Below are 27,249 nucleotides of genomic sequence, written 5' to 3'. Positions count from 1 at the left end.
AGGAGGCAAAAGTCCTAGGAAACTATAAGATACGGATGAATGAAATAAAAAACACAAACAGATGAAGAAATATACCATGTTCTTGGACTAAAAGACTCAATACTGTGAAAATGACTATACTACCCAAAGCAAACTACAGATTCAGTGCTGCTGCTGCTGCTGCTGCTGTTAAATCGCTTCAGTCGTGTCCGACTCTGTGCGACCCAATGGACGGCAGCCCACCAGGCAGCCTACTAGGCTCCTCCATCCACGGGATTTTCCAGGCAAGAGTACTGGAGTGGGGTGCCACTGCCTTCTCCCCCTTATCACCATAAACAAAAATAAATTCAAAATGAATGAAAGACCAAATGTAAGGCTATAAACTATAAAACTCTTAGAGGAAAACATAGAACACTTTGACATAAATCAAAGCAAGATCTTTTTGGACTCACCTCCTAGAGTAATGAAAATACAAAAATAAATGGGACCTAATTAAACAAATGCTTTTGCACAGCAAAAAGGATCATAAGCAAGATGAAAAGACAACCCTCAGAATGGGAGAAAATATTTGCAAATGAAGCAATGGACAAAAGATTAATCTCCAAAATATACAAACAGCTCATGTAGCTCAATACCGAAAAACAAACTCAGTCCAAAAAGCTGGGTGGAAGATCTATATAGACATTTCTCCAAAGATGACATACAGATGGCCAACAAACACATGAAAAGATGCTCAATATCACTAACTATTGTTGTTGTTTAGTTGCGGCGTCATGTCCAACTCTTTGTGACCCCAAGGACTGCAGCGCATCAGGCCTCCCTGTCCCTCACCATCTCCTGAAGTCTTCCCAAGTTCATGTCCATTTTCATCAGTGATGCCATCCGGTCATCTCATCCTCTGATGCCCCCTTCTCCTCCTCCTCTTCACTAAGTATCAGAGCAAAACAAATCAAAACAACAAATGAGGTACCACTTCACATTGGTCAGAATGGCCATCATTAAAGAGTCTACAAACAAACACTGGAGAGGGTGTGGAGAGAAGGGAAACTCCTACACAGCTGGTAGGAATGTAAATTGGTACAACTACTATGGAGAACAGTATGGAGGTTTCTCTAAAAACTAAAAACAGAACTACCATATGACCTCACAATCCCACTCCTGGGCATATACCTAAAGAAAACCACAATTCAGAAAGTTACGTGCACACCGATGTTCACTGCAGCACTATTTACAATAGCCAGGACATAGAAGCAACCTAAAAATCTCTCAACAGAGGAATGGATAAAGACATAGGCGGGTGGGAGACTGGACCTGACATACACACACTGCTATGTATAAGACAGATAACTCATGAGAACCTACTGTATAGCACAGTGCGCTGTGGTGACCTAAATGGAAAGGAAATCCAAAGAAGAGGGGATATATGCATACATATAGCTGCTTCACTTTGCTGTACAGCAGAAGCTAAACATAGCATTGTAAAGCAACTTATACTATTGTAAAGTAATTAGCCTCCAATTAAAATAAATAAATTTTAAAAAATTAAAGAGAAAAATATAATTATAAAAAAATTTAAAAGAATTACTATGATTTTATATGGCTTTCTATTTATTTTATTTTGTATAAAAAGGTTTAAAAAGATGACATTATTTGTAGCAACATGAAAAAGACTATATTAAATTTTTTTCAGATTAAAAAAGTTATCTGAAAGTTTCTCAGCTGTTCAGTATCTCTTCATCTTACAGCTTCAATATTTACTTCACTCTTTCAACTAAATAATTACTTAACCTCTGTCAATAAACTAAATTTCACCCAAATGAATTCTAATACAAAATATTATTAATTGAGTTAAATATACACTAATTTAAAAGTCCAAATTAAAATCTTAAAAATTAAATTTCAAAAAGCAAATCAAAGTTGACTAATCAAACCAATGAAAACAAGTCAGATAAAGCTCTTATGCTAAATAGTATTTCCATAAAGCTCATGACACAAGTCATTTAGTACCCAAATTACAGTCAGTTTACACAGATATTAGCAGCAGTTTCAATTTCACAAAGTGTGAGACAGAGCTTGCCACTTCTGATGTTTCCTTCATGTTTCATGATTTTTTAATTTATCACCACCTTCCAGACATGCTATGATGTGAATCACACTCTCCATAAGATACTCTTCTTACACTTCTACAAAGCTATGTAGAAATTACTATACAATTTTTTAAAGTAAACTTTAGAAGTACACAATTGCCTGAAGAATACCTAAGCTTAATTAATCAGTGACTTAGAGGATTTAGTGACTATAAAATTAGATACTGAGCTATTTCTACTAAACATTATAGTATAAGCAAAATATTAAATGATTTAGATGGCATAGAGCTATTTAGTTTTTAAAGTTTCCTAAGACTGTTCTGGTATTCACAATCTCAATTTGCCTCATCTGTTAACCATTTTAAATTTCTCAGTTTTGGGTAACTTGTCTAGATATTCAGAAGTGGATTCAATTCCCAGTTTGCTGTTTTTTAATCCTTGCATGTTTGAAGATTCACACACTGGCCCAGAAAACAATAGCTGACTTCCTCAGCCAGTTCAGTACTTTTTCAAAGGAAACATGTCTCTTTTGTTCATAGGTATCAATATTTAGCATTACATAGTGACATCTGATTAATATATGACATCATTATCATGACTTCTCCCTTGTCAACAGCACTAGAAACTGTTTTCTGTCAAGGAAAAGGTATTCTCATAGAAGTTGACCTATAAACAAATTGTATCCTACCATTTCCGTTGTTATTCTACAGAATGCATAGTTCTAATTTACCAGTCAAAAACTTGATTTTCAGATTACTGTTCACTAATGACTTTTAAAAGTTTCTGAACATCATTAGATACACATTCATTACTAAAATGCCACATGAGATATGCTGAAGGAGATAAGAGAAAAGATGTAGTTTTGACTAGAAGCTACAGCCTATACATTCTCTTTCCCTGGGTTGTTATTCATTTGCTCATTCAACATTCATGTATGGGTTTTTTTTTTTTTTTAAAGACTTTTTAAAAAAGACTTTTCTATGTGAGAAGCAAAGTGTAAGGAGATTTAAACTCAAAGGATTAATTTCCGGGAGCCAAGTGTGATTTCAGACAAAAATATCTTGAACTTAGTCTGGGAGTTTTACAGTATAAAATGAATAATCCCATTTGCATTTAAAGAGATCCTTATTCTACTGACTGTAGTACACCAGTACAAGATCACTCTAGATGGCTGACTGGCTGTTAAAGTACTTGCTAACAGTATCAGGAAGTATTTATACAGACAGAGAAAATGAAGATGACATATATGGAATAACAGAATTAAATTATGGGTTGACCACAAAACACAAGCTGCCACTTCTAAGATCTGCCTCTTGATGTCCAAAACAGCCTTAAAGACTCCTGGCAAAGATAATACTCTACTGCTTTATGAAAAGCAGTAGAAAAGTAAAAAGTAAAAAGCAGTAGCAAAGCAGTAGCTTTATGAAAAGTGAAAATTCTGTTACTATCTATTTATATTCTGAAGCATGACAGAATACTGCAAAAATGTTTTCCAACAGTCTGGTTAAGTTTTGCAATTCTGTTTGTAAAACTAAACACACAAAAACATATATACATTGCCACTCCATGCTTAGCCTCGTTGTTAATATTTTCATTACTAAATTTTGTTAACAAAATAAGCAAGCTGCATCTCAAACAGCTGTTGTTGTTGTTGAGTCGCTAAGTCATGTCTGACTCTTTTGTGACCCCATGGACTGTGACCTGCCAGGCTCCTCTGTCCCTGCAACTTCCCTGGCAAGAATACTGGAGTGGGTTGCCATTTCCTTCTCTAGGGGATCTTCCTGACCCAGGGATTGAACCCACATCTCCTGCTTGGCAGGTGGATTCATCACCACTGAGCAACCTGGGAAACCTGCATCTCAAATAGACATGCCAAATATGACACAATTTTCTACCACTCATAATCAAAGACAAGGAGCAATGCTAAAAAGCCAAGACATTCAAAGTTGGTAATGAACTATGGTCTTATTCTCTGAGGGAGTACAACAGTTCCTATATAGCATATTTTAATATAAAATAATTAAGCCACATACAGCATGACTCAAAACAAAACAAACAAAAAACCTATTTATCTACATCCCTGCCTGACAAGAGTATTATCACAGATGAACACAAAGCACCAGGCTAAATTTAAACTGGATTATCTGTGACCTATACTGTCTCATAGTCTGCTATATTTCTGGCTCATATTCAATTTTCTTTGTCCTGTGGGTAGGCATGGCAACCTACTCCAGTATTCTTGCCTGGAGAATCCCATGGACAGAGCAGCCTGGCGGGCTATAGTTCACAGGGTCGCAAAGACACGGCTGCAGCGACTGAGCACACACACACGTTCATCAGAAAATGAGCAGGGAGACTACAAAGAATAAATAATCATATACTGAGCGCATATTTAAAACAAATGAAACCTGATCCCTGTTTTCAAGGAATTTACCTTTAATAAACCTTATTACGAAATGTTCTATTTATAGTATAATATCTATTATGAGCCCTTGTGTTTAAGACTATCTTCTTAAACTAAGAATTTAATTTGAATAAAGGGCTGATGAAATCATTTATGTCAGTGGGTGTCACAGAAGTGAGCATGAATTAAATAAGCCATAAGACAAAATTATGTATGACTTGTAGTACTAGTTGTATTATAGCTTTAACTTACAAGTGCTTTTTATATAAAAAATTAAATAGTTGTTTTTGATGAAAAGTTCTAAAGGAAGCTGACATGACATGTGATACTGTCGTTTTCAACTCTAGTTTATACTTACACCTCAGACTGTAACTCACAAGATTCACTCTTGTGAATTCACAATTGTCTAAAGTTATTTTCACCAGGAAGCAATGAAACTGCAGTGACACACATATATAATTACTTGAAAAGTCCAAGGACATGTATTTGGCTTCTGTTATTAGCTGTGAAAATTAACCTTTGTCTTAACTTCCTCACCTGTTGATACAAGTAGTAATAGTACAATATCTATCTCATATAGACAGTTATAAAAGATTTAATGAGCTAGTACTTCAAAATGTCTATGATAATAACTGGCATATAAGTGGTCAGTAACATTAGCTCTCATTGTTACAAGCTAATGTCAAAGCCAGAAAAAGTTAAGAGGCACACAAAGAATCAAATTCGTGATTCTGGTCTCGTTAGTATCATGCTCCAATTAATGGATCTAAGCAATCACAGACTCCTTATATACAATTATCCACTCAAAAAATTCAATAAAGAAAACTGTACTATTTTCTAAATTCTAGAAACAGTTAACAATTTGATAAAGCTTAAGTTTAGCTTAGAGATTTATACGAATACAGACTATTCATATATTAGCCATTTGTTTAAAAGTTAAAAGTCACAAGTTGATAGTTATTTCCATTTTTACTTATTTAAAAAATATTTTATTTAATTAAAAAATTTTTTTGCTGTACTGGGTCTTCATTGCTTCGGGCTTTTTCTAGTTACTTTTTGCACTGTGCAGGCTTCATTCACTGCAGGGGCTTCTCTTGTCACGAAGCACGAGCTCTGGGCATTCAGGCTCGGTAGCTGCGGCATGTGAACTCAGCAGCTGCAGCCCATGGGCTCTACAGCTTGGGCTCAGTAACCGTGGCACATGGGCTTAGTTGCCCGGCAGCATGTGGGATCTTCTTGAACCCATGTCTCCTGCATTGGTAGGAGGATTCTTAACTACTGGACCACCAGGGAAGTTCCTATCTCCCTTTTTAAACTGATAACATTGTCTAGTTGCTGTGATTCCACAATTCCTTTCTGTTTAAAAGAATGCCTGATTATAATAATTGCAAATATAACTCTGGAAAGGGATGAATGGGATGGCTATGAGTCCTATTTAAACCTCAAAGCCAAAACACAGGAAGGTAAGATGAAATCCTTAGATTCAGAGTCAACATAATTTTCTACACTAACATAACAACTCGACACCGTTCAGATTTGCACAATCTTCATGCAGTTAAAAATGTAGGTTTCGGGAGTTCCCTGGTGGTCCAGTGGTTAGGACTTGTCTTTTTCACTGCCAGGGCCCAGGTTTAATCCCTGGCTGGGGAACTAAGATCCTGCAAGCCAAGTAATGTGGCAGGAAAAATATATATATATATATATAAGCTCAACCAAAATAATATTTAAAAAGAGAGTGAGAACAGAGTCAGAAATATCTGCCACCAGAAAGCCTGTAACTTCTTCTACCTCTGCTACAGCAATCACACCTACCTCCAGGTAGATTTTGCCTAATAAAAAATACCTGAATGTCCACTATCCACAGGCCCTGTGCCAGGCTTTGGATACAGTAAAGATATTGTATTTTTCCCTTCTGAATTTTATAAGTAAATTGAGCACACAATTATAATTAAAACACAAATACTTCACAGTAAAGTATATGATTAAAGCTGTACAAATAATAGATGATACTATGGAAGTACAAAGAGAAGAGAAATGAAACATTCTGGAGATCAGGAAAGGTTTTGTGGGGGAGAAAATACTAGAAATGAGCTTTGATAAAGAAGAAAACAAAAGCTGGTGAAGGAGGGATAAGAATTCTGAACTATCAATTAGCATGAGCAAAGCTCCACTGAGAGGGAGAAAGTACAGGGTGTGGCCCAGAGATGGCAAGGGTGCCAGTTTGGTTGAAATAGATCCGTCCTGAGGTCCAACTATGGAAAGTGTCAAAGCCAAACCAAGAATTCTAAACTTAATTCTAGAGGCAAAAGGAAGTTACTAAATATAGAGCAGAGAAATAATGTGATGAAAATAGTATTTTAGGAAAAATTTCGTGATGCTTTAATGAATGGAGGAGAGAGATGCCGTACAAGATGTTAACAGGAAAGACAAGTTTTGAAGTATTAAACATGGTTTGGGTATGAATTAATAAGACCTGAACTGTTCCAATACAATTTTTCAATCTTAAATAACCCAGGACCCACATACAAAGCCTAAATGCCTTTTTTGAAGACTATTTTTTTTGTTTCATAAGAAGAACTGAGTTACTTAGAATAATCTATGTCTCTCACTCTCTTTTGCATCTTTTCTGTAGTAATACTCCTCTTGCCCATTTCTAATCATGAACCGTTTCCTTTTTAAAACTCCAACCCATGTCCTCCGTCATTTACTGATCATTCTTGTCTGAACATTCACCTTTGCTTTATTACTTACTCTTTATTCTCTATTTAACCATCAAATCCCACCTAATCATTAACCTAATTTATCTCCAGCTTCATATAGTCAAATAAATCTACTCATACGCAACTTTCTTTTCTATTATCTCTTAATTTTTAGTGTACTCATATACGAAGTCTATATGCCCACAACATTTACAACCTCTTCTAAAGCCTCCACTCAATCTCCTAGTTTGTCTTTCAGGCTCACTGCTAAAGCTATGCTCAAAGACCACCCTCTCATACTCCCATTCCCTCATACATATACCCACTCATACTAAGTTTCTATTCCCCTAAGAATCTCTAGATTTCATATACTCAATAATAGCAGCTACCACTTATTTCTTCACAGTAGAAAACATGTCATGTGCTTTACACGATCATCTCATTTAATCTTCGAGATTACCTAATGACAGAGCTTCCCTGGTAGTCCAGTGGTTAAGAATCTTCCTGACAATGCAGGCGACATGGATTCAGTTCCTGGTCTGGGAAGATCACACATGCTGCAGACACACTACTAAGTCGTGCGCCACAACTACTGAGTCACCATGTACTGCAATTACTGAAGCCCATGTGCCTAAAGCCCATGCTCAGCAACACCGAAGCCACCACAAAGAGAAGCTGGAGCACAGAAACGAGAGTAGCCCCCGCTCACCGCAACTACAGAATGCCAGCGGACAACAGTGAAGACTCAGCGCAGTGAAACAAAGATTACCTAATGAAAAAGGTTTTTCCATTTGACTTGGACAGATGAAGAAAACTGAGGCTTAGAAAAATCAAGTAGCTTGCTGAAGATCACCCCACTAGTAAGTTTCACCATGTTCTCTAGAGCCTTCAATATAGCTCCACTGACTGTATGCACTCAGAAACATTTCCCCAAGTCCTTCATTACAGGTGATCAACTATTTGACAATTAATATTGATTCCATTTCTTAGTCTGAACAATGATAGTTGAACACATAAAACTGTTTATCTCTGTTGACTTTGAAACTTTGGGAATGAGAAAATGATCTTAACTTCTTAAATTTCTATGGAATGTTTTAAAAGGGACTCTCACACTGGAAGACTTATACTACATAAATTTGTAAGGTTCCTTTTAATTCTAGGAATGTGTATCAGAAGCATAACATTCAGCTTTTCAAATTTTGATTCCTAGGAACAACAAGGATAATCTAACTGGGAAAAGTCTGCTCAGGAGTTTTGTATTTACAGATCTGATTCTGGCACATTACTTACACTCTCTAATCCTACATTTCTTCATCTGCAACACAGAGATAACATCATATGCTTTAGATGGTTGTGGTGAAAATTAAAGCCTCATGCAAATAAATGGTCAATAAATTACAGATTTTATTATTCACTTTCCTATGTATCTAGACGTAGTTTGGTTTCATAGGATTTTAATTCAAATCATATCAGACATGAAAAAAGCCTAGTGACTTTCAATCCATATCCTAAATATGAATACTACATAAACTAAGAAAATGGAGTCCAGATAAACATATTAAGAAATATAAAAACTGAAACTCCCTTCTTTATCATTTACTCAACAAATGTTTAAAACATCTCTTAATTTATAAACACAGTATCAACAATCCGTGAACACACATTAACATTCATTATCTTTCCCTCAGTTTTCTACAAAAATTCTAAAAACTCTTATCATATTTCAGATAAAGGTATACAGAAGCTCTTAATTACTTTCTCTAGCTCCTTCTACCTACCTCAGCAAAAGAAAAGTTAGGTAAAGATACACAGATAGCTAGGACATCCAAAAGTCAAAATCATCAAGAAATATATTCTAGAGATTCATAATAAAATATAAAATTATTACTTGTGCATAAGAGCAAATTAGGCATTGGAAAGAACAAAAGAAAGAATATAGGTAATCAAACTTGTGATTTTGATATTCAGTTCAGTTCAGTTGCTAAGTCTTGTCCATCTGTTCGCAACCCCATGGACTGCAGCATACCTGGCTTCCCTGTCTATCACCAACTCCTGGAGCTTGCTCAAACTCATGTCCATTGAGTCAGTGATGCCATCCAACCATCTAATCCTCTGTCATCCCCTTCTCCTTCTGATACAGTTTAACCCAAATTACTTTCATATAACACTAGTTAATAATCCCAAGTCAGAAAATTTCCTGGCTAACAGTGAAATAGAAAATGAAGCAACTCAATCTTTAAAAGTTTGTCACCAACATATGAGATGGAAGACAGAACATATTCTGGAATAAAGTTACTAACCAAGGTACAGGAAGGCACAAACTTTTACCTAGTTGCTTCACAATACCTTTTCCTTCCCCTAAGGTCCATATATTTCACAGGGCCACACCTTGTTTTATCTTCTATTTGACTCTTACAGGACTCCACTTGCACAAATATTCTGAAAGGGATGCCTCCTTCCTGATTGGGTAAGGATGGAAAGTAGTCAAGAGGACCACTCAGAGTCAGGTGCCCAAGTGTCATTCAGGGGATCATCAAAATATCACCTTACAATTAGTTATTTAATTGTATCTACATGATCACCAACTCACATCTTAAGAGATTAATCCAGCACTCAGGCATGAGCATTTCAGGGATAACAAGCTCCCTATGGACATATGTCAGTCTTTAGTTTTAAATTTTCAAACAAATAAGCATTTGCAGTTAAACCAGAATCAGCTACACATGCTATTAGCCATTCTAATAAAGTCTAAGTGCTATGTGAACAAATTCAAAGACTGTATAGGTTTTTTACTAACTGCTTAGCAATATTTACCATGTGAAAATACACTGTACTATAGATTTCTTTGAAAAAACTGCATATTAGAGAACAAATTTTCAAATGAAGGTTTATTAACGAGTCAAGATAAGCAAGACCCAGCTTGAACTGACAGGAAAACCTGCACAATGTGTTCTTAAAATGCCCTTCACATCAAATTACCAAGGGTCCTGTGCTTGTTCAAACCTGTAGGCTCAACCATCCTTTGTCTCTTGTGGAATCTCCATCCGCCTTCCTCCCAAGAGCTTTTCTAGATTTCTCACTCCCAACAGAAAAATCAGCAAAGGCCACCCATAGGAATATCTTTCCTAAATAATAATCACTGACTTAAAATTCTTTCAAGAAAGACACAACCCTGAAAGAAAATCAGTGTCAGAATGCTGAAACATCTAAGTGCCTGGCACATAACAGGCATTGGGTCAAAGCCTATTAAATACACAATGTTGAGAATAAGAAACATTCGATAATCTACCCCTTTGGCTTTGCTGATGTTTGGAACACAACCACGACCAAACAATTCTTGTCTCCTAGAGCAGTGTTTCTTTCAACAGTTTATACTGTACTTACAGACATCAATTTTGTTCTTCAAACTAAAATATAAACCACTTTTATATGTTAACACACACACACATCACATAAATAGAAATTCTGATGACTCAAGTATTCGACCATCCTATTTCTCAAATATATACTGAAGTTTACCAGTCTTAATATACCTCTCCCATAAAATAATTACTTCACTGATGTGAAAAATATCTAGTGATATCTAATCAAAAATGTCTTAACTTCTATGTGCAGTTCATTATAGTTTCCAAAATGTAGTATAGCTGTACCTTGCAGGTTAAAAGTAATCATCACTTTATGATTGAATGTTTAACAGATACTTTTGAGTTACACGTAAGAACAGACCTAAAACATCAAACAAGAAATGTTACTTTGTGCTTCAAATTGTCAAAAGAAACAAAATCAATCAATAAAATCAAAAGAAACAAAATACACTTAACAAAACACGGAGTGGGGTGGGTCACTATTGCCCTAGTCAGTTTCCTAATCTCTAAAGAGTTACAGAACCACAGACTTTGGAAAAGGCCCAATACGTAAAAAGATAAAAACATTAAAGTGAAATTGTCCGAGTTAAAGAGCAGGTGGGGAGCACTCCCTGCTGAACTGTTGAGAGTTCTGGAACTCCTAAGGCTCAGAAGAGCACTGTTAAAAATCTGATTCTGTTCAGAGTTCTTTGCACCTAAAAAGTGGTTGCGTTTAAAACCCCAACGTGCAAGCCTGAAAAGATTAAACCTTTTCCTCGGAAAAACTTTTTTAAAATTTCTAATTTCCTTTAGTAATGTCAAAATCATCTACTCCGGGAAAACAAAAACCACCTCCCATGGGTTTTTACATCTCCCATACTCTTCCAGTCACTTCTTAAGATGCATTCGGCTTATTACTCCAACCAGAAGAAAATTTAGAGTTGGGAGTGGGGTGGTGGGCGAATAGACTTCCTGGCTTGCACAACTTAAGTATGACCTTTGTGGATTTTTAGAGCACCGCGGTACTTGGGGGGGGGGGGGGGGGGGGGCGGGAAACAAACCTCAGGTGATGAGATTTTCAAAACATATCTAAAACTGCGGTTGGCAGAGGCTCTCCACAGCCAGCTGTCCTTCAAGAAAATACTTAACATGTACAAGCAGAGCAGAACCACACCTCAACTAAACTCTAGCATCAGGAACTTTTATACGGTTAAAAAGAGAAATCAGTTCGATTTACTTCAATGGATTTGTTCGATGCCTAAATAATGAATGAACTGGAGGCATCACTGACTTGAGTTCTGAAAGAACCTCACTCTCAGCACGGTCTCCATAAAAACCTGAAGCAAATTCCCCCAAATTTAGTGTTTCGAAGCCAAGTCCGGTCCGAAGGAAGCCTCTCCCCGCTTCTATCTCTCGGCCTCGCTCCAAGGGTTGGAGCCCAGGCGGGTGGAGGGGCCGGACGCCCCCTCCCCGCTCGGGAAAAGTTCCGCCGGCTGCTCTCGGGACAGGCCGGGCCGCGGGCCTCGTCCGCGTCGCCGCTACTAACATCGAGCCGGGCCTGTGCGGCCGGAGGGTCGCGACCCCTCCCCCGGCCGCCGCCACAAACGCCCCGCCCCCGCCTCCCCGCCACCGCCTCCCCGCCACCGCCCTCGCGGAGCGTTAACCCCTCGCCGCCCGCCGCCGGGCTCCGGGGAGGAGGCCGGGCCAGGGGGTGGAGTTGTCGCGTCTCCTCCCGGGAGCGCCCGGGCAGACGCCCGGCTTGTTTACAGGCCCCAGGCCCCAGGCCTGGCCACCGCCGCGCAGGCCCACGCCGCCCTCCCTCCCGCCCGCCGTCGGCCCGAGCGTCGCGCTTACCCGGAGCAGCCGCGGACGGGCAAGTCCCTGGTCCGCCGAGGCGGCGGCGGCGACGGCGGCCGGGGAGGGGGCGGGAGGGGGGTCACCGCGGCGGCGGCCGGCCAGGTCAGGCCGGGGAGGGGGCGGAGGAGGGGAGGAGCCGGGCTGCGTCCGGGCCCCCGGCTCTCGGCGCCCTCGCGGCTCAGATCATCCGGGCGTTGGAGCGGGAGGCGGAGAGCGGGTCCGGGAGGAGGAAGAGCCGAAGAGTCATAGCTTTCGCGCCCCACCTGCCTGGCGCCCCCCACCCCCCCTCCCCAACCACCGGTTCCCGAGCTGCAGCCGCCGGAGCACCCGAAGCTGCAAGCCGGGCGGGCGCCGAGACCACAGCTCCCTCCCTCCCGCGCGCGCTCCCGCCCCTAGCGCCGCCACCGCCGCCGCCGCCTCGAGCGCGTCCCCGCGCAGGCGCGCTCTCGACGGCGCCGTGCTGCCCTTCCCCCACGCCTCCGACTGCCCCGCCCCGCCCCACCCCTCCCCGTCGGCTCAGCCCTCGCTACAGATGCGGCGCGGTGGAGCAGCTGGAGAGACCCGGATGTCGTTGGGCAGGAACCGCAGCGCCGGGCGGCCAGCGGGCGGGGGGGAGGGGGGAGGGGGGCGGGCGCAGATGACGTCACTGCCCTACCCGGTATGTTTCGCCGCAGTCGGCTTGCTACCCCGGCCTCAGACCGAGGCTTAAGGGAGCATCGCGAATCCCGGATCGGAACCGGAACCGGGGCCTTAATCCCCCGGCGCTGGGTTGGACGGAGTGTGCGATTGTTAGGAGCCCCAGGAATCGAGATGCCCTCCAAGCCTGGCAGCCTGCCGACGGGAACTCAGACGCTCCCCAGGGGCATCCCGGCCTCCCGGCGCGGCGCTACCATCTGTCTGCAAATACACAAACCGCTCCCTGCTTAGGCGCAGTCCACAGAAGCCGGAGGACAACCCCGTGCTTTCGACTTCTCTCGGGCACGATCGCGGCCTGGTCGAGGCCTGGCTGCTGCGGCTCAAAAGTTAACTCGGTGTCAGGCCGCCGCCAGACCCCCTCCTCCCAGGCTCCACGCCTCCAGAGCCACCCTACCCCCAAGGGACCCTTGGAGACACTCGCAGGTACCCCAGCCACACCTCGCATCTCGAAGGGCAACTACCCGTACACCGTACTGCCATCCACCCACATGCGAGTGCAACTGATACACACACGAGGCACATGCTCTGAGTTTCTGGCCGGTTTCCAGTCTGTAGCTCGTGAGGTTCCACATTGTATTTATTTGCACTTGTTAGACAGTCACGTGATTCTGTCACTGAGGACTTCCAACGACCTCCAGTGAGGTTAAAGAAACGAAAGATATTTCAAATTCCGGAAGACAATAAAAACGTAACAGCTGCTTATATTAAGAGTTGGAGATCTGCTAAACCTAGTTGAAACTGAAAGTTCAGGTGACCAAAATCCAGCTCAGCTAGCTAGACCACGGAAAACCGGACCCACGCTGTTTGCAGACGCTGGGGATAGAATGACAAACCCTAGGCGGCCAATGAATCAGAACTGAGGAGCAGTACATCACCAGCAGGGTCTCCTATTGGCTGGGGTGTCCTTCCTTTCTCTTGTCAGAGACTTAACCTGTTCGGAGATTTGACCTACACCACATTTGCAGGAACAGAAGTTTAAAGATATGAGATTTAAAATTTTTTAAAGATTTGAGATTTTAGAAAAGATAGATTTGAGATCTGAGATTTAAAAAGATGCTCTGGTAAATACAAAGAAAAACTAAACACTTCATTATTAGAGGCAGGTACTTTAAAAAGAACAACTGAAAATATTATCCAAATAGTGTTCTGGCGGATAAGGTAAATTTGTGATGGGGCCTCTCTATTTTATCCCAGGAGCTTGTACCCCACTTTGTATCTCCTAAAATACAAGTGCTTAGTTTGTATCTCCTGAAACCACTTTGTTGCTCCAATTCTTAGATCAAAAGCAACCCATTTATTCTGTCCCTGTCATTTAGCTTAGGCTTCCCTGGTGGCTCAGCTGGTAAAGAATCCTCCTACAATGCCAGAGACTTGGGTTCTATCCCTGAGTTGGGAAGATCCCCTGGAGAAAGGAACCGATACCCACTCCAGTATTCTGGCCTGAAGAATTCCATGGACTTAACAGTCGCAAAGAGTCAGACACGACTGAGCGACTTTAACATGAAGTAAAGTGAAGTCGCTCAGTCGTGCCTGACTCTTAGCGACCCCATGGACAGTAGCCTGCACCAAGCTCCTCTGTCCAAGGGATTTTCTAGGCACGAGTACTGGACTGGGTTGCCGTTGTGGCTCAGCTGGTAAAGAATCCACCTGCAATATGGGAGACCTGGGTTGGGAAGATCCCCTGGAGAAGGGAAAGGCTACCCACTCCAGTACCTGCCCTGGAGAATTCCATGGGCTGTATAGTCCATGGGGTTGCAAAGAGTCAGACATGACTGAGTGACTTTCACATAGCTGCTGTAAAAGCTGTCTGGAGTTTTTTCAACATTTTTGGGAAGATTCTGTTCCTTTCACTTTCAGGTGTGGGACCTAATAACAGTATCAAACAATATCACCCAAAGATCACTGGCAGGCCACTTCTTCAAGGAACTTCAGTGTTATTCTACCAAGTATCTTTGGGGTTAGGATTTCTTAGAGTAAGATGAAGATAGGATCATTTCCAGGTATACAAAGTAAAAATAAAGTTCACTTATATATTTGGTCCCAGTATTATCTGAGGATATATTTCCTAATTAATTCTCCCCACATTTGCTAAAAGAAAATAGAAGGAAATTAGATCAAATATCTTTGAAATTGTACCTAATTGGAATCCATAATGCTTCAGGCATGGATTGCTAACATCCATGCTAACATCCACATGCTCACAGCATGAGTAGCATGCTAGTGGACTCATTACCATTCTAAAATGGAAAGCCCATGTGCCTACCCCTATTTGGAGCACCCTTAGAAAACACATTTTCTTATTCATAAGACAGAACCTGGGTCACCAGCGGCACTGTTGAACTATAAAGAGCTCGAAGGTCTTGCCTGTCATTCTGCTTCCTTCCTTTAGGCTTCCGCATCTTTCTTCTCTCTGTTCTACACTTATAGAAGAATCTGAGTCAATTATAACGGAAGAGGTAGAAAAATAGGAAATATGAGCATAAATAATTTTTTAAGGAGTCTGTAGTGTACCATAGACTGCCAGTCAAGCTGCACCTTCCCACTATTTCTTATTTCTGAATACAGTTTGCAGGAACATTGAGGTATTGAAGGTATTCATGAGGAAACTCATAGGTTGTAAGATTAACAGTTTAGAATTTGGAAGAAAGATATCTTAATATGATCTAAATAAATGTTTAGATGTGCTTGATGTTAAATGTTAAATGTGCTTGATATAATAGCCTCTTCCTTATTATTAATGTTATACTACATTTTATATTCCCTAAATATTGTACTAAATATTCCCTAAATATTATGCTAAGGGTAAACAAAATTAAACTATTAGAAGAGGGGAAAGTGACATTGAAAAAAGAAGGTTAAAATTTTCTTCTCTTTTCAACTATAAGGCTTTGCTTGGGCCTCCTACACACATTTGGGATGTTCATAGTCAGTTTTGGCAAAACATCAGTAAGAATATATTGCCCTAATCGTACTTTGGTAATTTTTACAGGTATATTGTAAAACTGTTCTACTCTGCTTCAGAAATCTGTTTGTATTTCAGTTACCAAAGAGGAAGGTGATTTTCTGAAAGGTTAGTTTTCAAGTCCTGGATTTAACTGTCTGCCATTAGACTAGTAACTGAGAGGCTTGGGGATGAGGACAGGCAGTGATGAATTGGAAGCTTACTCTGGTCAGCAGTACTCCTGTCTTTTCCTCCATAATCAGGATTTTTTCTTAAGGTCTACATTTTTTGTAAAGCCAAATTACTATTGTGAATCCATCCAAGATAGTCACCTAAGACAGCCTGGCTTGGGCTTCTCGAAATGATCTCAGTGATGTAAGTAGTCCCTCAGGTGAGGACCTGTGAACCCCTCAGCCGAATCATCCATCCGTTCACACTGAGGCCAGTCACTACCCAAGAGCCGCAAAGCCAAGCAGAACATACACTCAACACGCTTCCTCCTCCTCCTTCACTACCTGTTGCACGTATTTTTCTCACAGATATCCTCTTCTTATGTCCTCCTCTTCTCTCTTTTCTCCTTCTTATTCTCTCTTTCTTCTGTTCTCTTCTTGTCTCCTTTGCTCTTCTTTTTTTCATTTTTCTTTTCTCACTTTTCCTGAGCCTAGTAGAAATTACAGTTTCTGCTACCCACTTTCTGCTGAAGAAATACATATGAGCTGCTAGGCCCCTATACTAATTTTGTTGGGAGGGATGAACCCCCCTCACCTGACCCTCCTTGCTCCATCCTCTCTGACCATAGCAGGTCATGAAAATCAGCTGTTTAAAGGACAGTCACAGAATGAACAGGATTAGAGAATCTTGTCCTGTATGACATCACTGAGGTGGCCCCACTGGGGTGGGGCAGACAGGAGCCAGCAGGTTGGAGCTGCCATTGTGGCTACTCCTGGACCCTAGAGAAATGTGGCCACTGGGAGTGTCACAGGTCAAGCCCTGGCTAGTCTTTAGGGTAGGATGTTGCCTTAAGAGACTGTAGGTGCCCCAGCCCCACACCATCGATGTGGACCTTATTAGACAAGTTCATCTGTTCAGTAGCTGCCTATTATGTGCTAGGCACTGTGCTGGATACTAGGGGTAGTTTATGACATCAGTGAGCAAAACTCTCAGCCCCAAGCAGCTGATGTTATAATGAAAGATATAGACAAAGAAGTAAACAAATGAACAAGGAAATTACAGGTTGTGATCAGTGCTGTGAAGGAAATAAGTAAGGAAATAGACTGGCGAGAGGACTTGAAACAAGTATACAGGGAAGACCTTTCTAAGAAGGCAGGATTCGAGCTGAAGGATGAGGAGTCAGCTTTGTAATCAACCAGGGAAGAGCTTTCCAGGCTGAAAGATCGCCAGAAACCAAGGGCCTGATGTGGGAAAGGGCTTGAGAGAATAGTTGTCTGCAGACCAAAGAGAAGTTCAGAATGCTCAGGCAAATATTTTATAAAGTTGCTCAAGTTTAGAATTATAACTTAAAATATTTGAGATACTTAATCCAGTTTACAGCTAGGAAACCACATTGAGTAGAGGGGCACAATTCATACAAAATAACTTGCTGAATTGATCTAGTCCTAAAAGGCAAAGCAGTTTTGAGAAATCAAAATTAAAAATCAAAGGACTTTTATTCAGCTATTGAAATTAAGAAGCATTCTGCAATACCATAAAGAGGTCCCTTCAAACTGTCCAACGGGAGCTAGAAATGAGTAAACTAAAGTTTAGAAAAAAATGTTTTTCTCCCAGTTTAGATAGCTATTCTTAATAAGACTTAACAAAAATTTGGACTTCTTGAGAATAATTTTTCCAGGAGTTTACTGTCTGTTGTGGGCATTGCAGAAGATCTCACACTAAAGCATACTTTTGAAAGCTGCACATATTTTGGAAGAGAAGGGGATGACAGAGGATGAGATAGTTGGATGGCATCACTGACTCGATGGAAATGAGTTTGAGCAAGCTCCAGGAGTTGGTGATGGAAAGGGAAGCCTGGCATGCTGCAGTCCATGAGGTCGCAAAGAGCTGGACACGACTGAGCAACTGAACTGAACTGAACAATGAATGCCTAGTTGAAAACTAGTGATGGAATGACCGTCATAATAAAGATTTTTTTTTTCTGTATCTGACTCTACAGTTTACAAAGCCCTGTCACTTAGACCAGCCAATTTTATCATCAAAATAACCCTTGGGCAAGGCAAGAACTGCTCTCATCCTTTACAGAAGAGAAAACTGAGGATCAGAGAGCTAGCTAGCAATTGCCCAAGGTCATCAAAAGTAATGACTGGTACCCAGGTTTTCCCTTGTATCCTATAGACCAACCCTAGCTTTTATATGTAGTAATAAAAGTAGTCAGGAGAGTCAGGGGTAGAAAGAGCATGGACTTAGAGTCAACGATGGTGTTCAAAACTGGTTTATACTATCTCCTGAGAGCAGAGTGTTAAATTTCTAGGAATTTTGCCAGTTTGTTAAACACAGCCACTGTTAAAAATTAAATTATATAAACCTCCAATTATATTTTAAACAAAGATGATATATGGTATTGAAACAAACTCACAGATATAAAAAACAAACTTATGGTTACCAAGGGGGGAAGGGGATAGAGGGATAAATTAGGAGTTTGGGATAAACATACACACACTACTATGTATAAAAATAGATAACCAACAAGGACCTATTGTACAGAAGAGGAAACTATATTCAGTATCTTATAATCTATAAGGGAAAAATATCTGAAAAAATATGCATATGTATGTGTTTATACATATCTATAACTGAATTACTTTGCTGTACACATGAAACGAACACATTGTAAATCAACTATACTTCTTATCTAAAATAAGAAAAAGATAATATATATTAGAAACATATATTTTAAAATATCTAAATACATGCTGCTATTATCTCTGCTCCTGAGGTACTTACGTGTATTGTGCCTGAATGGTAGAAATACTCTATGATGTGTTACTGCACATCTCTTCCCAATGCCACATTCAGTGACTTCACTTTGGGAGCTTGAAACTGGCCATGGAGGGAGCATTTACATGATGGCAATCGGCAAATGCCACAAATCAAGAACTGACATTGCTTTGTTGATGGTCTAGATAGAAGAAAGTGACAGAGGAACTGTTAATAATGCAAATTAAATGTAAAAAGCATGTTGCTAAAGCTGTTAGGTGGTGAATGGCACAAGGACATTCAACTCAGCAAAGAAGTCATATTGTTGGTGAATAAGTTCCCATATACATCTTTATTGTGGCACTTTTATCTTAGATGAAAATATTAAGGGGACGACAGAGGATGAGATGGTTGGATGGCATCACCTACTTGATGGACTTGTGTTTGAGCAAGCTCCAGGAGTTGGTAATGGACAGGGAAGCCTGGCGTGCTGCAGTCCATGGAGTTGCAGAGTCAGACACAACTGAGCGACTAAACTGAACTGACTGATGTCAGAACTACATTTGGGTGGTCTATAGGATACAAGGAACAGCTGGTTGTTAAACATTTACCAGCATACCACTGGGTCTGCTGCACTATGCCAGCTGGGCCACTTACAGATTTGGTGACCTTAAGCTTGTCACTTACACTATTAGCCTTGGTTTCATTCTTCACAGAATACTTCCTCTCAGGATGTATTGTGATATTTAAAACAGATGAGGTGCTCTTGACCACCACACCCTTCTTCCTCCTCCTTGGCAGATCCTTCTCTCACTAGAGTTTGTATATAGATACATTCATTCTCAGTCTCCCTTGCAGCCTAGGGCAGCACCCCAGCCTGTATGTCAGCACACACTGCTATATTTCAAATAGGTTACAGATGTGACAAGGTATTGATCCCTTAAGCCTTCAGAACATTTGAGTGAGGCTCAGCTGCTGAAACCTGAGATGGTCCCATCTGGCTAAAAGCAATTCTACTCAGGCACTCTCTATGTCATAAAAACATTGCTTTATTTATTTCTGTCACTGTAAAAAGAGTTGGGTAGCGCTGCCTTAAGGCAGGGATGTGTGACGCAATTCTGACCAATGGAACCTGAGGAAAAGTCTTGGGGGGATGGATCTCAGACTGATTTTCCTCCCTAATAAAAAGAGTCACACAAGAGAAAGTACCCTTAGGTGTGTTGTTATCTCTATAGGTGAGCCTGGAACCTCTGGGCTGTCTTGTAAAGGACCAACTGATGAGAAGGGGAATGATGACAAAAGTCTGAATGCTACACCCTGTTGAGCCGTTGAGCCATCACAGCAGTTGCATACTATAAACTTACACTTAAGGGGAATATTAATTTTCCTCCTTGTTTAAGCCACTTTTCTTTTGTATTTGGGGTTTCCTCGGCAGCTTGTAGCTAAAGGGCTTCCCACATGGTGCTAGTGGTAAAGAACCTGCCTGTCAATGCAGGAGATGCAAGAGACGCGGGTTCGATCACTGGGTTGGGAAGATCCCTTGGAGGAGGGCATGGCAACCCACTCCAGTATTCTTGCCTGGAGAATCCCATGGACAGAGGAACCTGGCAGGCTACAGTCCATGGGGTTGCAAAGAGTCAGACAAGACTGAGGCAACTTAGCATGCATGCATCAGAGCTAAAAGCACAAGCACCCAAATACTCTAGAAGAGGTGGTACATCCCCAACACACAGTGAGTGTTCAGTAAGGTTGTCTAATAACCAGACTGAATCCTTAGCCTATAGAAAAAGCATGGTCAGCTGTAAACTTATTCTCTAAACATTTGAGGGATTTGTTCACTACTTACGGTTCACCTTTAAAGTTTATCTTGATTCTTGCTTAAACATGCATTAAATTGGGTACTAAAAGCAGTAATAGAAAAATGAAGTCATTTAAAGCTTGAGGGCAACTGGACACAGAGATGTTGATATGAATTTTCTTTTCTTGAAGGATCTTGGAAACTAGAGCTCAGTTGCCTGAAAGATGACATAATCCTTTCATGTTCTGCAGAGCAGTCCTAGAACCAGTGCTTGGGAATTACAGAGAAGACAATTTTAGCTCAGTATCAGGGGAATAAATTTGGCTTTGTTGAACAGTTCAGTCACTCAGTCGTGTCCGACTCTTTGGGACCCCATGGACTGCAGTGCCCAGGCTCCTCAGTCCTCTATTATCTCTCAGAATTTGCTCAAATTCATGTACATTGAGTCGGTGATACTATCCAACCATCTTATCCTCTGTCATCCCCTTCTCCTTCTGCCTTCAATTTTTCCCAGCATCAGGGTCTTTTCCAAAGAGTCAGCTTTTCACATCAGGTAGCCAAAGTATTGGAGCTTCAGCTTCAGCATCAGTCCTTTCAATGAATATTCAGGATTGATTTCCTTTAGGATTGACTGATTTGATCTCCTTGCAGTCCATGGGACTCTCAGGAAGAGTGTTCTCCAACACCACAGTTCAAAAGCGTTAATTCTTCGGTGCTCAACCTTCATTATGCTACAACTCTCACATCTGTACATGACTACTGGAAAAACCATAGCTTTGCCAACCTTTGTTGGCAAAGTGATGTCTCTGATTTTTAATACACTGTCTAGGTTTTCCATAGCTTTCCTTCCAAGGAGCAAGTGTCTTTTAATTTCATGGCTTCAGTCACCTTCATCAGTGATTTTGGAACCCAAGAAAATAAACTCTGCACTGCTTCTACTTTTTTGGGGGAAAAAAGTGGCTTCTATTTGCCATGAAGGGACTGGATGCCATGATCTTAGTTTTTTGAATGTTGAGTTTCAAGCCAGCTTTTTCACTCTCTTTTGCCCTCATCAAGAGGATCTTTAATTCCTCTTCACTTTCTGCCATTAGAGTGGTATCATCTGCATATATAAGGTTGTTGATATTTCTCCTGTCAATCTTGATTCCAGCTTGTGATTCATCCAGCCTGGCATTTTACGTGATGTATTCTGCATATAAGTTAAGTAAACAGAGTGACAATATATAGCCTTGATGTGCTCCTTTCCCAAATTCAAACCAGTCAGTTTTCCAGTTCTAACTGTTGCTTCTTGACCTGCATACAGATCTTGGCCTAGAATGTGCCAAACTCCATACAAGGCCTCCTTATGAGTGTTACTTAATTCTCAGAATAACTTTGCAAAGGAGATACCTTTTGTCCATTTTATAAAAGAGGAAACTATGGCTAAGAAAAGTGATTGTTTACAGACCTAGGACCCTCTAATTCCACAGGGCTGCTTTTTTTTGTTACAGAAGCAGACTGGGCCTTCTCCTTGAGGTCCTTTCCATTGCATTTTCTTATCCAGGAAAACAGAACAATTTCAACAATGATGTTCTAACTGAAGATGTCTTGGTGAGATGGGAGAGGAGTTATATTGCATGTTACATGGCAAAATATTTCCAAGTTCCATGAAAAATGATCACTTACCCTAAAGTTTTGCATGGGCTCAGTAGTTGTGGTGCATGGGCTTAGTTGGTCTGCAGCATGTGAGCTCTTTCCGAAACAGGGATCTAACTCATCTCTCCTGCATTGCAAGGTGGATTCTTAACACTGGATCACCAGAGAAGCCCTAGATTGTTCTTCTTATAGTGCTTCAAAAGGACTCCAAGCCCTATGTATTTTATGTGTTATAGTATTTCTAATTTTTATATTATATACTTAGGTCATATATTTTATTTGATCAATAAAACACTTGGAACATGCTAGACACTACTCTCCATCCTAGGGACATTGGGGTGAAAAAGAAAGGCAATTTTCATGGAGCTTACATGGGGTCAATAAAAAACAAACAAGGTCATTGCAGAGGGATAAATACTATGAAGGAGGGAAAGAAGAGTATGATGTGGGCAAGCGGGATGGTAGACTAGTCGATCAGAGAGAGCCTCTTAGTGGAAGTGGCAGTTGGCCAGGCCTGAATGACAGGAGGAAGCCACCATGTGAAAATCTAAGGGAAGAGTGTCCTAGACAAAAGCAAAGGCTCTGGGGGTGGAAGGCATGTCAAGGACCAGACAAAACTCTGGGATGGCTGGGGCATGGTCATGGAGGGAATGCTATGTAAGAGGGTGCCTTTAGGCCACAGTAAGGATTTTGATTTTAAGTGTGATGGAAAAACCACTGGTGGTTTTTATGCAGGGGAGTGATGTGATCTAATTTGTTTTGCTCTTGCCACAGTATGGAAAAGAGATTCAGAAAAGCAAAAGTGGAAGTAGAAAAATCCTTTCATCTCAGTTTCATAAATCCTTAAAGAGGAAGTGAAATTAGCTTTCAGCTTTAAGTGGCTCAGAGTGATTACATTTTGGTGGTAGGAATGTCTTTTAGAGAGTTCTTGTCACTGGGGCTCATGTTTTCGTTCCCTGGGAACTATACTTAGATATTTTTGCAAATGACTCATCAAGTAACCTTACTTGGTAAGTTCAGTGAAATGTAGCAAAGAGTACCTTGTAGGAAAAGCCACATTAAGAGTAGGTAAAATAGACCCTCTTTTAAGTGATTCAGCTTCAGGTGAATAATTACTGTCCTCAAAAATATTCTCTAAGAACCTCAGTACTCTCCCCCTCTCCACTCACCATTCTCCCAACACACACCTGAAAGCTGAAGAATAAAATTCTGCTAGTTAATTTATACCTTGTGCTATCCAGTGGGGATGATAGTTTAGGTGTCCCGTAACTTAAGGCAGATATTTACATCTTAATGTGAAAGTTTTTACATCTTTCGTAAAAGTAAAGTCTTAATACTCTAGAGGAAAGTTGCCTTGACACATATTGGTGAGATAATGTAAAAGAAATTTAAGAAGGGATTTTCCTCAATAACACCAAAGATGAATTCTCCTTCTACAACCATACCCAGGTTTGATCTTCTTGCTCAGGGAGCTGTGAAAGAAATACACATGTTTAGTCTTCTTATTGGCTACCAGGTTTTCTTCATTTAACTTAATGGCCATGTATTTAGTAGTTTTCCAAGTAAACCTAGAATAGGCCTTTGGGAAAGGACCATGACTAATTTTATGGTTAATATTATGACTAGTGCATTATATTTATCCAGGGCTTCCCTCGTGGCTTAGCAGTAAAGAATCCACCTGCCAATGCAGGAGACACGTGTTCAATCCCTTGGTCAAGATTCCCTGGAGAAGGAAATGCCAACCCGCTCCAGTATGCTTGCCTGGGAAATCCCATGAACAGAGGCCTGGCAGGCTATATACCGTCCATGGGGTCGTACAATGTAGCAACTAAACAAGAACAACAACAAATAGATATCCAAAACTAACTTCATAATAAAAATTATTATTGTTATTACATATTATATATAGTTACTACATATTGTACATTACATATATTATATATTGCATTTGTAGAATCTGTAGTTGCCACATTGATGTACCAGATAATTTCTGCCTACAGTGCCAAATTGAGCCTAGGTACTGAATGGTATAAGAACCCACCACTGGAAAGAATAATCCATCATTCCAAACCAAGTGCTGGTTAAAAACCTACTATGTATCAAACTCCATTGAACATGGAAAGGGATGCAGACAATCACTGTTGTAATATATTACAAACCTCCTATTCACCAGCCTTTTAAATACAATGTATCAGTTCTATTAAAAATATCTATTAGAAATAATTTGTTGTTCAAGTTACATTTTATGACAGTTATAAGCTCTTGAAAGAAATAATTAATAAGATACATGACCCTGTACTTTTAAAGCACTGGGTATACATCTCTTGGGGGTCAGTAAAATTACTGACCTTTATCCAAGTAGGCAAGACATACAAAACTCTTTTGTGTTGTTAATCACAACAAAATGATGGAAAGGTTAAAGGGAACAATGTGAGTACTTGAAACATGGGATGCCTAGAGAAAAATCTTGGCTTGATATAAAATACCAGTGACTTATATGGCCTGGTGAGTCATGTGTATCATATCTGGGTTATGTACCCATAAACATTGGCTTAAAGGCAGTCAAACTATTTAGACTGTCATCACTAAACTCATCACATGTCAGTCCTGCCTGAATTCAAAAGCAAAAGCTAAAATACAGAAACGCATGGAATTGACAACGTATAAATTTTCTTCTGTCTACACTTGGATTCCCAAAGGCAATGTTGCAAAAGGGTATTTAAAAGCCCAAGGTTGTAATTCTATCTAATTTGGATTAGTTAGATCCATCTTGGTTATTTAATATTTGCTTGAAGCCCATTAAGGGCTAGAACTTTCACTGACCTTCTCAATAAAATAAATTTATTGTGTAAATCATAACCCACCACCTATGAAAAGAATTAAATTAGTCAAACACCGAGTACAGAATAAAAACATAGTATGTGATAAACACTATTACATATGGCAAGAGATACAAATAATATTTACCATTTATTGAGCACTTTGTTTTCTAGAATCTTTATGTCTATAATCCTGACAATATCTCCTCAAGATAGCTGTTTTTACTATATTTTACAAATGAGAAATGGAGGCTTTAGAGGAATTAAGTCACTTGTCCAAATTCTCAAATTTGAACCCTGCTGCTGCTGCTAAGTCGCTTCAGACTTAGCTTCTGACTTAGCTTCCGACTTGTCCGACTCTGTGTGACCCCATAGACGGCAGCCCACCAGGCTCCACCGTCCCTGGGATTCTCCAGGCAAGAACACTGGAGTGGCTTGCCATTTCCTTCTCCAAAGCATGAAAGTGCAAAGTGAAAGTGAAGTCGCTCAGTTGTGTCCGACTCTTCGTGATCGCATGGACTGCGGCCTACCAGGCTCCTCCGTCCATGGGATTTTCCAGGCAAGAGTACTGGAGTGGGATGCCATTGCCTTCTCCAATTTGAACCCTATGTGACTGCATTTTTTTTTTTTTTTTTGCTATTTTTTTTTAATAATACAAAACTGAAAGTTAGCATATAATGTTGGTGTCTATTCAGACATCAAGTTATACAAAGAACCTCTGGCTTGGGAAGACAGAACACAGGTTTTAGTCTTGACTTTGATGCTATTTCACTGTGTACAACTCAAGAAAGTCATCCCATCTTTTTGAATTTCAAGTTTCCACATGTGTAAAATAAAGGTGGGGAACAAAATAATCTTTGCAGTCCCTTCCAGCTTCAGCATTCCACCACTCCGGCAAGAAAACAACCGTGACTCTACAAATGGACATCCATTTCCGCAGACTGATAACAGTAATCCACATTTCTTTAGGAAAGACCATCTCCTCCCCTCTCAGTATAATTCCTTCCTCTGACCTCAGAATCTCAGAGTGGCAGAGGATGAGATGGTTGGATGGCATTACTGACTCAATGGATGTGAATTTGGGCAAACTCCCGGAGATAATGAAGGACAAGGAAGCCTGGTGTGCTGCAGTCCATGGGGTCACAAAGAGTCAGAAACTGCTTAGCCACTGAACAACAACAACAAAATCTCCTCCTTTCTCAGTATAACTCCTTCCTCTGACCTCAGAATCTAGTGCCAGTTTGTGTATATGACCGAGGTGGAACAGTTAGAGCAAATCTCAGGAATTGTTTGGGAGACAGAGGAAAGACACTATTTCTCTGTGATTGCTAGAAGTAATGATGAGAAGAGTTTGGAGTGACTTGGGGCATGCCCAAAGCCAGCTCCTTTTCTTGGAGCATTCAGTTTCTTGAGGCAATAAATTCTCTGTTCTGTTAAGCTAGTTTAAATGGAGGTTTCTGTTAGTTGGTTCACAAATGTCATGATAAAGGTAATCCTTGAAGGATGGGTTAGATTTTCATTGGGAGGATACTTTTCAGTGAGGAGAAAGCTATGTCCAGAATCCTTGAGATGGGAATGACTCTCTTACCTGAACTGGAAGCAAAGTGTGAAAAAGCAATTAGATTTCTCAAAGGAAAAGTAGTAGGAGGCCAATTTGTCAAAGATTTTGAAAACCTCTAGGAGGATTTAATGGGCTTCCCTGGTGGCTCAGACAGCAAAGAATTTGCCTGCAATGCAGGAGATCCAGGTTCAGTCCTTGGGTTAGGAAGATACCCTGGAAAAGGGAATGGCTGCTCCCTCCAGGGTTCTTGCCTGGAGAATTCCATGGACAGAGGAGCCTGGTGGGCTACAGTCCATGGGGTTGCAAAGAGTCAGACACAACTGAACAACTAACACTTTTGCTTTTCAGGGGGACTCTAGACTTGATGGTTATGTCAGACTTGTTTTTCATAAAAGGCCCTTATATTTATTTGTTTGAAAAAAGTTCTATTTCTCCTCTTCCAAGTCTTGCTGTTCTCCCATCGAGATCTTGGGTGAGTCTTTACACCTGCCCCAACAA

General features: G+C 40.6%; 1 protein-coding gene across 3 annotated transcripts in view; it reads right to left on the bottom strand.

Annotated features, from left to right (window-relative positions):
* PPM1A (protein phosphatase, Mg2+/Mn2+ dependent 1A) overlaps positions 1–16,770 on the bottom strand; it is a 50,463-nt gene extending 33,693 nt beyond the window's left edge. Inside the window, exon 1 of one of the 3 annotated variants that reach the window (XM_070797687.1) lies at positions 16,523–16,770. In XM_070797687.1, the coding sequence (XP_070653788.1) occupies positions 16,523–16,718 (196 nt within the window). In that variant the 5' untranslated portion in view covers positions 16,719–16,770. Of the gene's footprint in view, positions 1–11,574; positions 11,720–12,367; positions 12,507–16,522 lie in introns of those variants that run through there. The other 2 variants (XM_070797688.1, XM_070797690.1) reach the window with 2 other exon arrangements.
* Between the last annotated feature and the right edge of the window lie 10,479 nt (positions 16,771–27,249).

Source organism: Bos indicus, chromosome 10, assembly GCF_029378745.1.
Source record: "Bos indicus isolate NIAB-ARS_2022 breed Sahiwal x Tharparkar chromosome 10, NIAB-ARS_B.indTharparkar_mat_pri_1.0, whole genome shotgun sequence".
Taxonomy (NCBI): Eukaryota; Metazoa; Chordata; class Mammalia; order Artiodactyla; family Bovidae; genus Bos; species Bos indicus.
The sequence above is the reverse complement of the archived record's forward strand: the minus strand, read 5'-3'. Positions and strand labels throughout refer to the sequence as shown.